Source organism: Homarus americanus, unplaced genomic scaffold (genome assembly GCF_018991925.1).
Source record: "Homarus americanus isolate GMGI-L3 unplaced genomic scaffold, GMGI_Hamer_2.0 scaffold55640, whole genome shotgun sequence".
Taxonomy (NCBI): domain Eukaryota; kingdom Metazoa; phylum Arthropoda; class Malacostraca; order Decapoda; family Nephropidae; genus Homarus; species Homarus americanus.
The window spans coordinates 1,432,010-1,444,618 of NW_024713650.1; the positions used below are offsets into that span (position 1 = coordinate 1,432,010).

General features: G+C 39.7%; 1 protein-coding gene and 1 long non-coding RNA gene across 5 annotated transcripts in view; both read left to right on the top strand.

The window, feature by feature from the left end:
- The window catches only part of LOC121872761 (cysteine-rich motor neuron 1 protein-like), a 49,011-nt gene extending 43,574 nt beyond the window's left edge, over positions 1 to 5,437 (top strand). For 3 of the 4 annotated variants that reach the window (XM_042375819.1, XM_042375834.1, XM_042375827.1), the window contains 3 exons: positions 409 to 612; positions 3,343 to 3,528; positions 3,732 to 5,437. In XM_042375819.1, the coding sequence (XP_042231753.1) occupies positions 409 to 612; positions 3,343 to 3,528; positions 3,732 to 3,931 (590 nt within the window). In that variant the 3' untranslated portion in view covers positions 3,932 to 5,437. The remainder of the gene's footprint in view (positions 1 to 408; positions 613 to 3,342; positions 3,529 to 3,731) is intronic. The other variant, XM_042375842.1, reaches the window with a different exon arrangement.
- Positions 5,438 to 6,489: 1,052 nt separating this feature from the next.
- LOC121872792 lies at positions 6,490 to 10,130 on the top strand. Its single transcript, XR_006090151.1, has 2 exons — positions 6,490 to 8,941; positions 8,986 to 10,130. It is a non-coding gene; the product is annotated as an uncharacterized LOC121872792 (long non-coding RNA).
- Positions 10,131 to 12,609: the final 2,479 nt, after the last annotated feature.

A 12,609-nucleotide genomic window follows, 5' to 3' on the forward strand; every position in this document is an offset into this window, starting at 1 on the left:
TCTGACGAGAAGCAGTACTTAACACAATAATATATGGTTATCTGTTACTGGTATGCCGCCATAACAAGGAGAAGAGGGAATGAGAGGTTGGTGAAGAACAGGGTGATTCACATTAGCCAAATGATACAAACATGGAACACTGTTGAGACCACCAACACTCAGTTTGATGGGTCTTACACCAAACACTTGAGTGACTTTACATACTGTACTGCCAACACTCATAGTTAAAGCTACTGACCTGTACTGTACTTATACATGATGTGTCACGGTCCAGTCTCACAGATGGTGATACTGATGCTGTTAGTAAGTGTTGAGGGACAAGAAAACAGTCATGACAATATTTAGGGTAATGTCAATAATAACTGGCACTGTCGTCCAGTATCTCTACAAGTCCTAGTGTTGTGGCAGGTGTGAGTGGGTGTAGCGACGGTCACAGGATGTACCCTGTAGGGGCCAGATGGGGGCGAGGACCCTGTGTTTCATGCAGCTGTGTCGCCCCTGGCTACACCCAGTGTAATGTAACCCAGTGCCCCCGAGTGCCCTGCCCTAGTCACCAAGACGACCTCGCCGCACTGCACCAAGCTGCCCACCCGTGCTGCCCACCTTGCACAGGTGCTGCCATGCCTCCTCTGCTGTATGCACACCACCTCCACCTCCTCTACAGTTGTCCTGGCTCTCTGTGCTCCATACATCCATTGTGACTCCTTAAGTTCCTGCACACAACTCCTAGACTCTGCACAATCCTTATAGACTATTGTACACAGTATCACTCCATTACCCTCTGGACTCTAGCATACTGTAGTACTTCTTTCTTCATGACCCAGATTGTCACACACTCCTTCAGGTTCCTGCTGCACATTATACCTCGTGTATTGTTAGTGATTTCTGTTGTCACACATTATGTTACCAAGTCATTATGTCATTGTAACTTGTCATTTGTTTATGGTTTATTTTTATCATAATCTTTTGTTAGGTATCAAGTATAATGTAATAGTGTAGGTGGTATACATCATCCTCAACCCATGTATACATCATCCTCAACCCATGTATACACCATCCTCAACCCATGTATACACCATCCTCAACCCATGTATACATCATCCTCAACCTATGTATTCACCATCCTCAACCTATGTATACATCATCCTTACTCTCCATTTGGCTCCACATCCATCCCTGGTATGGAGTTATATTCCAGTGGTGTGACGACTCTGGTGTTGCTGGGTGGTGTGGTGACTCTCTAACACCCAGGCCTTGGAGTTTCTTCTCTGGCTTATTAACACACTTGGCTTTAACGACGCAAGAGTGAGTTTGTTGTAGTTAGTGAACGGCTGAAGCTCTCGTAGTGGTGTGCGACTCGGTGCCACATTAGACGTACAGTGAAACCTCGACTTAACGGACGATATGGAGATGAAAGTCCATTATACCGAGGGTTCGTTAGATGTGAGGGCCTCCATCTATGGATTATATAGAGTTGAATGTCTCTTATATCAAGGCTCCATTATATGTAGAACCCCCATATAATGGATTATAATAAAGAAATAAGTCTGTTATATGGAGTTTTCACTGTACTGTATTATATATTATGATATTTAGGTACTTATTTCTTATCTGGTATGGGGAGTAATCTTGCTACAATTTTTACTCTAAGGTAACTGATGACAAGTTACCATACAGACATTCCCTGGTTTATTGAGGGGTTACCTGAAGACCTAATAACATTGTGAGTGTTAGTGAGTTACCATGAAGTGAGTGAAATAAGGAAGTGTATTGGTAGTAGAAAAGCTGTATTATTTTATTATTACTCTGGGAAGAATATCACAAAAATGTTAAAATTAAATTAGCTTTGGATTTTTTTTTTGTGAATCAAATCATGGGACAGATTTATTTTATTGTAACTTCATGTTTTTGTAAGATGAACCTTTATAAATTGGGGACCGCCTGTCTGTATATTTGTGTGTGTGTGTACATAAACATATACTGTATCTTGATTTCTCTACCATATATAAATGCATGATTATATACTGTATACAGGTACGTATAAGAAATGTATAAACTAATAATATGAGTTATGAATTAAGAAAAACTATCCAGCAAAACCTTAATTATTCCACCATCATAATTTCAGCAAGCTCACTAATTAATCTTCATTTGTTTAAATTTTTTAGATTCATATATAGAATAAAACACACTGGACTGGACATTGTACTTTTGGAACTGCCGCCTTGTGTGAAAATTATGTCATCCAGGGTCTCTGTCTACGAGAATTGATGCAGTTTATTCCTCCAGGCTTATTGCTGCCAAGATTTAATTAACCCCTTCACTATGCAGAAGCCACTTTTAATACCTTATTTAGCTAACACCAGACTTATTTAATTTAATATAGAGGGTACCCCATACACTAGGGGTTAAGTTTGTGTATACCGGGAGTTTATCGTGGCCTCTATGTACAGTACACGGCCCCTGATGCTCTTCTGGAGGTGATAAGGTACTCGGAATAGATTAGCTGAAGGTTATGGAATGATTAGGAAATAAATAGATATAAAAAAGTTGAGGTAAAATGGGCAAAGTTATAAAGCAGTCAAGAGCGTGATTCTCAGCACTGATGTCCTTGCAGAGTACAGAAGTTGTCATGCTTGGTGAGGCAACATGAAAGATGGTTTTAAGACATTATTATTAGCAAATTGGTGTCATCACAATGCGAGTATCTCTCACCAATATGTAAAGAGTTTGAGACCTGCTTGGCCCGGATACACATGTGAAGGGTGTTATTCAGTGTGACCCTCACGACCAAACACCACAGGTTTCCTCCTGTACTAACACGGGATAGACCAACCGCCCAAATGGCTAGTAAGCTGATAAATGGTGAAAATTATTAAAAGAAAATATTTATGTGACAACTGCACACGTCCTCCCCGTCTTGTTACCTGCGAGAAATTAAGGCTTTGCTGTTTATGTAAAATGTCTATGAATGAAAATATATAAACATATTTAGTAAAGAATTTTATTTATTAATGCTTTCACATCATAGTATGCTGCTGGTGAAGGATTGTTTTGGCATAGTTAGTTACTTATTTCTGAAAATGACTCCACTCATGTGTTTTTTTGTCATTTATTTTGATGACCAGTTAAATGTTCCCGTGTTTGTAGTTTACAGAAGACTATATTGTGTAATATTAACAAAATCAAAACACCAAAAATATGAACAATTTTAAATCTTTATCATAAGTCTATTGTATGGAGTAATTACATTGATTTTATTACCTGTATTGTATAAGAAAACCACACTGATAGCTTTGAAATGTTAAAGCTCACTGTTAAATAACCAAACTCACTCCTCAGACATGGAGAGTGAAGGTCATGCCAACAAGAATCTTCAGAATGATGGTCAGAGCTCATCTCTGGTTCCCAAAGACCATCTGTCAGCCACGTACCCACACTCCCACACCCCCACGCCTGATGACCTCTCTCATCATCGGACTGCCAACTCAGGAGCCAGTGACGGAACAACCAAAAGTGCTGTGCAGAGTAAGTTGAGAGTGTGGTTTGTGTTGATGAAGTATTTCTTGGTGAGGGAATAGTCTCGAAGCTTCTCTCAATACTTCTTAGAAATTATACATTAATTTATCTTGCCCTTGAATATATAAATAATAATAATGATAATAATAAATTTATCTCTCTATCTCACACAATTTCTTGGTTCCTGAACACTGTTGTGTTCCTTCCCTCAGCTTCCCCAGTGGAGTGGTCACAACTGTGCCTCATCATCGTTCCACTGGCCGTGTTTCTCCTGGTGGCCGCCCTGGGCTTCCACTACTGGCGGAGATACCACAGGGATAAGTACGACATCAACGTGTACAGACCCGCCGAGACCGAGAAGCTGCGGCCCGTCAAGACGGCTGATGACCAGCTCCACATCCGGCATGTGTGACCTCAGAGTGAAAGAGACAGAAGTACAAGCAAACTGACGTAGAGAGAGAGACTGAGGAAACGCGAGGTTTATGAGACGTTGTGTTATGTAGAAAAATGTTTTCTATGTAAAATGGATCTGAATGAAAAGAAAATTATTAATCACTTAAAATAAGTGAATTTGCAAAGAAATGTAATTTAAACATTTACCAGGGATATTTTATTTATTTACAAAGCAGCATTATTTTTTCAGATATGAAATTTATTTAACCAAATTTTGTATGTGACAAATATGCACAAAGTGTACATGGGATGAATAGATAGTTTCATGGTGAAGATGTATCCAGTCTGTACAGTATAAGGATACAGCACTGGAAAGATTGTGATGTGCAGAAGAAAAACATTACTCTGTAGAGGACCACAGTCCTTGCAGCTGCCAAGTGGTGATAATTGTGGACATTGTCAGAAATATTAATGTGTGATAAACATGAATACTGTAAATGGTATTACAGTATACAGAATTAGTTATAAAAGCATTAAGTTATATATAAATATATAGAATAAAATTATATATAGTTAAAGATAATATACCATTGTGTATGATTAAATATATAACTGTATTGAAATGTGTAATTATTAATATTGTAAAATGAAAGAAATGTGTAGAAAATCTCTTGTGAGTTGTGTTTTCAGTGGTAGGTGTTGTATACAAGTGGATGACTGGGATTTATGACCTAACCCACCATACTTAGTGACTCACGTAAAGCACACACTGAGCCTACATGGTTAGGATCTAGACTACCCCTGACATTAGTGGCAAAGAACTTAATGTTTGAGTACTGTACCTCCTCATTGTATCAATCTCCCTTAAAAAAGTTCATCGATAAAATTAGGGCTGCTGAAGTATCGTTGTATCGCAGTAGCAAGTAGGCACCGCACCTTCATCAGGTTGTTCATAGTCATTTCTATGTTATTGAATTAAATCATCTGGTGTTGGTCAAATAAAACATTAAAAGTGTCATTCCCGTCGTGAAGGGATCAATGGCGATCTTTGCATCTAAATTCCCCCTTTTTAAGAGTGTTGGTTGAAATGATGAGACAGACAGATCATAAGAATAGTTCCAAGACAGTAAGTAATATTAGGAGGGGCGTCGTAGGTCCTGATCCCATAGACTTGCAGTAACGAGCGTCTTACATGAGTCACCCAGTCATTGGTTCGGTCATAGATTCGGATTTCAGTTTCAGTCCTTCATTTTCATCGAGATGGAATGTTTTTTAGACTAATCAGAAGATTCTTGTATCATGTCTAATATTCTGATTGGGTAGATTATCATGCCTAATACTCTCATTGGGTAGGATATCATGCCTAATACATCCTGATTGGGTAGGATATCATGCTTAATACTCTGGTTAGATAGCCAAGACTACCCTGATAATTGATATCATGTTTTCAGATGGATAAATAACAGGGAAGCTTTTCATATTGTTGTAAAGTGATTTTTTTTATTTAGGAGGCTGATGTCTCTTATAAGGAGCCCTCATGTTCAGTTCTCCATCTAGCACTTGCTAAGTATAGCCTTGACACTTACTATTCAGGCTAGGTCAATTGACTTACGACATTATAGATTCTACGCCCACAGACTTGGTAAAACCGAAGCCTAGATCCTTGGACATATTCAGTAAACTTATCTGGGAAGACAATTGGAGAAGAAATGACAGTGAGTAGGATAAAAGTCTATACTGTATTGCTTTTGTTTTCAGTTACCTTTGACCTCAGTAGGACTATAGACTAACTATAGACGTGTGACTTGTAAAGTGACTTAAGCTTTTGGATAACTTAAATCTCAGTGGTTTTTTTTAACTCTCGGTAATAGTTTAAAGTTTTGGGACTTCCCAACTCTTGAACTGTGACTCAAAATTACTGTAGTTTTTTGTGAAAGGTCCCAAATTAAGATGAGTATATAGCTAATCAATCCCTTTCTGTTAATGTCTAAAAATTTCACCTTGGTCTAGTAATTATCTCACTGACTTTATTTTATGGTTTCCGAAAGCCTAAACTCCGACTTTGTGACGTTTTCTCTGACTACTGCCAGGGGTTCGGCGTCAGAAACCCAGACCCGACCTCTGTGACTCTCTGAATGACTTTAGTTTGTGAAATTATGTAGTGACCTCAGCTTTGATTAAGGTTATCAGGGTCTCTTAACTAGTTCTGTGAAATTATGTAATGACCTCAGCTTAGTTTGTAATGGCCATGCAATGTGTTAGATAAGCTTTGAGAGAGATAATTGAATAATTATTTTGTCTAATGTCAATACTTGGTTGTGGATGCCTATTATTTAGTTTAGTTAACAGCTGTTGTATCTAGTCATTTTGTCCTGCTAGCTATATTAAGTGCGAACCTGATATATATTTTCGCTTGTGGTAAGATTAAGTTATATATATATATATATATATATATATATATATATATATATATATATATATATATATATATATATATATATATATATATATATATATATATATATATATATATATATATATATATATACATATATATATATATACTGTATATATATATACAGTATATATATTATTGTCTCTGGCATTTATACATGTATGATTATATATATATATTAGGAACATAGTATTTGCCAGTAATTCTTGAAGAGTCGAGTAGATGAATTACATATATTAACTCTGTCCTTTACGAGGTCTTATAAAACATCTGACCATTCTCCTTCTTACCCCCCCCCCTCACCCCCAAGTGAAAGTATTTTGAAAGATTATTTAACACAAACAGCAATTTCTCATCCATTACAGGGATTCACCATATTGTTTATTACTGAAATTACTTAGAAACTAACGCAGAATGACTATACTTACATGTGATATTGGAGAGGTTTCGACAATGCTGTGATAGTGCAACGACGTATCTCAGGCGAATGTGTGGCAGTGATGGTCACCCAGATGTGGTACACTTAGACTACTGGTTGATTGTGTAACATGATGTGGTACACTTAGACTACTGGTTGATTGTGTAACATGATGTGGTACACTTAGACTACTGGTTGGTTGTGTAACATGATGTGGTACACTTAGACTACTGGTTGATTGTGTAACATGATGTGGTACACTTAGACTACTGGTTGATTGTGTAACATGATGTGGTACACTTAGACTACTGGTTGATTGTGTAACATGATGTGGTACACTTAGACTACTGGTTGGTTGTGTAACATGATGTGGTACACTTAGACTACTGGTTGATTGTGTAACATGATGTGGTACACTTAGACTACTGGTTGGTTGTGTAACATGATGTGGTACACTTAGACTACTGGTTGATTGTGTAACATGATGTGGTACACTTAGACTACTGGTTGGTTGTGTAACTGACATGATGTTACACTGGAACTGATATCAAGTGACATCACCAGGTGGCAGTACAGTACCATCAATAGTACCAAGTGACATCACCAGGCGGAGTCATTGGTCTACCTCAGAGAACACATGAATCGCCAGACATTAATAATGAGAAGGAGAATAATAAAAGTAATATAAACTATTGAAGTAAATAAACATCAAATGAATGTTTTACTAAATCATTATTACATCAACATGGAGCATTGCCTGATGTATTGATTTTTAAAAGCCTGGAATATTACAGGATTGTCGGCACCCTTGTTTAGTTGTTAAAGGTTACAGTACAGTGTATATATTTATTTGAGTATTACCAATGCTTCAGGAGTGTACATTTACAGAAAGGATTTAAGAGACACCACAAACGATAATTGAATATTAATTAATGAAAATAACTTGTGTTGTAACTGTGATAGCTTACTCATTTCTTAGAGGAAATATAAATTTTCTGCGAAGCATCGGTGGAGAAGTGTGTTTTGTCTGTAAAAAAATTAGTCCCTCCATCACATAGGCTAATGTCTTGAAAACATTTCTTTTGTTTTGGCATATGGTGGACAATTGGTGGTTTTACATTATTACACAATATGTTATTTTCTCAGGTGAATGGCTTAGATTATTGTACTACTGTGTCTTGGTAACAGAAAATAGAGAAATAAGAGAAATGCCATAAAAAAAAGATATGATTTTTGAGATATACTACACATCAGTCAATGAGTACTTTTGACCGGAATGAACGATACAGCAGAATATTTTTATATATATATATTTTGTATTATTATTATTATTATTATTATTTTTTATTATTCAGAGTTGGTCAGTCAGTACACATTCGATCGAAGTCCAAAAAAAATGGTTAAAGAATTATTTTTTTTTAACCAGAACCAGTGCTCTTGGTTAGTGGTTAAATAAGGTAAAGAGGTGGATGGCTGCCACCCTCACACCAGCTTGTTATCTCATGTTCGTGTACCCATAATGTCATCCCTTTACCCACATACTGTACTAGTAATCTCCCATTGTATAGATGCAGACACCTCATTTAGCAGAAATTCATGTATAGTTGTAGTTTAGACGACCTAGAAATAAGTGTAAGGATTCAGGATTGCTTAATTTAAAACTAAAGCGTCGGTTCTCAAAAAAATATTGTTAAGGCTCACTGATGAAAATTCCTGCTGTAGTCATGCATCAGCTAAGACAGAATACTTTTTGAGATTCTGTGTAAGTATTGTCAGACTTCAAGCAGTGTGTGTGTGTGTGTGTGTGTGTGTGTGTGTGTGTGTGTGTGTGTGTGTGTGCATCAATAGCATTCATAATTCTGGGTCTTAGTGTCAAGAATGGGACATACAAAGAGCATTTAATGGATCCCACTTCTTATGGTTAGATCCTATTGGAATCAAGAGCCGTAGTACCCTAACATAATCTCCCATACTAACATGAGTAGCCTGATTATAACATAGAGTAAAAGAAAAGCAGCTTATATCAGTCAACTGCAATCCTGAATATTTGTTAACTTGTAATTAAAAGGTGTCAGATAGTAAATAGTGTACTGCTGGTGTCATATATCGTAATTTGTGTCTTCTAGGTGTCATACATGGTAATTTGTGTCTTGTAGGTGTCATACATGGTAATAGGTGTATCGTAATTTGTGTCTTCTAGGTGTCATACATGGTAATTTGTGTCTTGTAGGTGTCATATGTGGTAATTTGTGTCTTGTAGGTGTCATACGTGGTAATTTGTGTCTTGTAGGTGTCATACGTGGTAATTTGTGTCTTGTAGGTGTCATACGTGGTAATTTGTGTCTTGTAGGTGTCATACATGGTAATTTGTGTCTTGTAGGTGTCATACATGGTAATTTGTGTCTTGTAGGTGTCATACGTGGTAATTTGTGTCTTGTAGGTGTCATACATGGTAATTTGTGTCTTGTAGATGTCATACGTGGTAATTTGTGTCTTGTAGGTGTCATACATGGTAATTTTTATGTCCCATTGGTGTCATACATGATAATTAATGTATTAGACGTGTCAAATGTGGTGATTGGTGTTTTAGTTGTGTCATAAGTTAAAGTTATCATGTTTAATATACAGTCAGTGTATTACAGGTGACACTCATGATCAATGGAGTTAGAAAAGTTGATAGAGATGGAAACTTGACCTAAAATTCATCACATATAATGTTAATCGATTGAACTTCATGATTTTTTAGTGAGTGTGGATGATTGCATGACCCACATATACTACCTTGAAATTGTTTTATGATTATTGTGAGGAAATATCACGACGAATTTGTGGTCATCATTTATCAGTATGGAGATTAAGATATAATACTCAATTACAGTATGGTACAGTAGTGTCATCAACTCACTCGCTGCTGTATCAGTTGATTAAATGGATGAAGTTCTACATACATGGGCCAGACACCTTCAGACCTTCAGCCAAGATAAGTATAAGTTAGTATACAAGAGGTGTGTTGCAGCCATCACTACCAAAGTTGTGTCTGTTCTGCCAAGAGCACTGGAGAAGGATCACCGTGGGTTATACGAATTAATCCATGGGACTACCTTAGTTACCCCTGCCAAAAATATTGTGCTTTTATACATACAGTAAGTCCTCTTCCAACGCATCTTTCGAGGAACCTCACCCAAGCGTTGGTGGAGGGGTGACTGTATCTATATATAAAATGCACTCACATACATTTCTCTTCCATATTTTTAAAAGTGGTGGTGAATTCATGTAAATATTTTTAATTTCCATTATATTTTATACAAAAAATCCATGTAAGGAATTAAATAAATTCCCATTGTGGCAAAGTGTTTTCTTGACCCAGCGTTATCAGACGGAGGCGTTGGACGTTTGTTTGGTACTTTACTTATCAGCAGAGAGTTTTATAACCCACTGCACCATTAGTTAATTAAAACATCTCTGAGCCATTATCGCTCTAAACTGTTTCCTGAAAAAGTATTTGGTTAGATACTAGCCAAGGAAAAGGTCTGATAAGGTTACTTGCTAGCATATGAGGGTAAATAACTCCTAAACTTAAAGGACTGTATAATACTGAGCAATAAATATGGTTTGGATGGTGGTTCTAACATGAGTGGCTGCTAGAATGGCGTCCAATCCCTTCTCATTAGGCCTTGGACATTGATGTAGTAAATAATTAAGCTCTAATGACTTAAGGGACTAGATTAATGAAGGTTATTTTCTTATAGATGGTTCAGTTCAGTAATAGCATTTATATCATCTTTATTAAACCGGGATTAGGATGGTAGATAGTTCAGTGTGGATGAATCATGAGTCGAGACATCTTCCTTACGGAACCTCAAAGTGAACTTGTGACAGAAGTGATGTAGGACAGGTGAGTGGCGCAGGTTACCTTGTAGTGGATTTCTCCCCTACAAATGCTGTTTGTCGCTGAGTAGCCGACCCCGCGAATTCCACAGTGTATGCCTCGTGGTCTAGGTCAACCAGCGCCGCCGCCCACGGAGCTGGGGTCAACTATTAAGCCACGCCTACCCCTGCTATTTAAGACCTGACCTCGTGGTGACCTGTCCAAGAAATTAAACCTCCTAGTTCTCAAGAAGTTCTTTGAAACTAATGAGATCATGGGGGTCACCAAGGTGGAACGACTGAAGCTCCATGGTGACATCAAGATCACCTTCGCCAAGAAGGGTATGCCCGTACAGCTAGCGGAGATCCCTGACATCAACGGCATTCCATTTAAAATGATTGCCTACAAGTGGGACAACCTGAAGCTGGGAGTAATCTCCCACGCCGAAATTGCCCACGTGGACCAAGCAGAGCTGAGTGAGCTCCTCAAGGGGCAACTCCAAGTTGTGAAGAAGCTGTCCGACACCACGGCCCTCATCGGACACCATACAACCTTACCCAAGGAGGCTCAACTGGCGTGGGTAACTGTGCCAGTCAAGCCCTACTGCAGACCGAAACGCTGTTACAAATGCCAGCACTACGGACACACTGTCAACAAGTGTGTGGCGCAGGAGGACACCTGCTCCATGTGCGGCAGCCCCGGACACCGCTACACGGTCTGCCCCAACACAGTAAAAAAATGCGCCGCCTGTGGCGGCCCACATTCCTCCGCCGATCGGACCTGCCCGAAATGGAAGGAGGAATGTAGGATAGCCAAGGCTCGACTCGACAAGAAACTGAGCTAAAAAGAGGCTCTCCTTTCTGTACGCTCTCAAGACAAGAAAAAAACAGCAGAAAAGAAAAACCAAGAAAAGAAAACCCAAGAAAAGAAAACTCAAGAAAAAACACCCGCCACACAGAATCAAGAACACCACGAGGCCCGTGGAGCTGAAGCCCACGTGGACAACCTCACCGTCTCCGACTTCTTCCACACCTATGAGGACTTAAGACACAAGGAAGACGAACAACAAGACACAAACACGAATGAATGGACACTTCAAGAGAGCAAGAAGAGGAGGAGAGTTAGAAGAAAATCTACATCAAGCTAAGAAGAATACCAAGACATTTCCTCCACACAAGAAAACAACACACACAATCAAGCCGAACAAGCACTGAGAATCCATGGCCCAACCCAACACGCACCTGACGCTTGACCTGACGCTAGCCTGACTGTCCTGCCGCCTCCTGGCCGCATCCGGGCGAGTTGCTGCTGCCTCCAACTTATACTCCCTCACGCAAGCGGTGTTTAACCACTGCACCTATTCTCTTCTCCTAAAATTCACTTCAATCCTCCCTTTATTCTTCCCCTGAACCTCCTTCCCCCCTTTCACTAGCATTTCATGTCATGTCATGTCATGACCTGTCTCTTTCTACCTACACCAACCAGCCAGCAGCACCTCCTCCTCCGCCTGCCTGGCGGTCCTCGCTCCCGCCGGCGAGCATGGCGACCGACAAGCTGGTCCTCCTCTGAGCATCCTCACCCACCAGCTCTCTCTTCTTCTAGCTACAGCCGCAGCAAGCAACACCTCCTCCGCCGCTGCCTGGCGGTCCTCGCTCCCGCCGGCGAGCATGGCGACCCACAAGCTGGTCCTCCTCTGAGCATCCTCACCCACCAGCTCTCTCTTCTTCTAGCTACAGCCGCAGCAAGCAACACCTCCTCCTCCGCCGCTGCCTGGCGGTCCTCGCTCCCGCCGGCGAGCATGGCGACCCACAGGCTGGTCCTCCTCTGAGCATCCTCACCCACCAGCTCTCTCTTCTTCTAGCTACAGCCGCAGCAAGCAACACCTCCTCCTCCGCCTGCCTGGCGGTCCTCGCTCCGCCGCTGGCTCTGGCAGCCTGCAACACCTCCTCCTCCTCT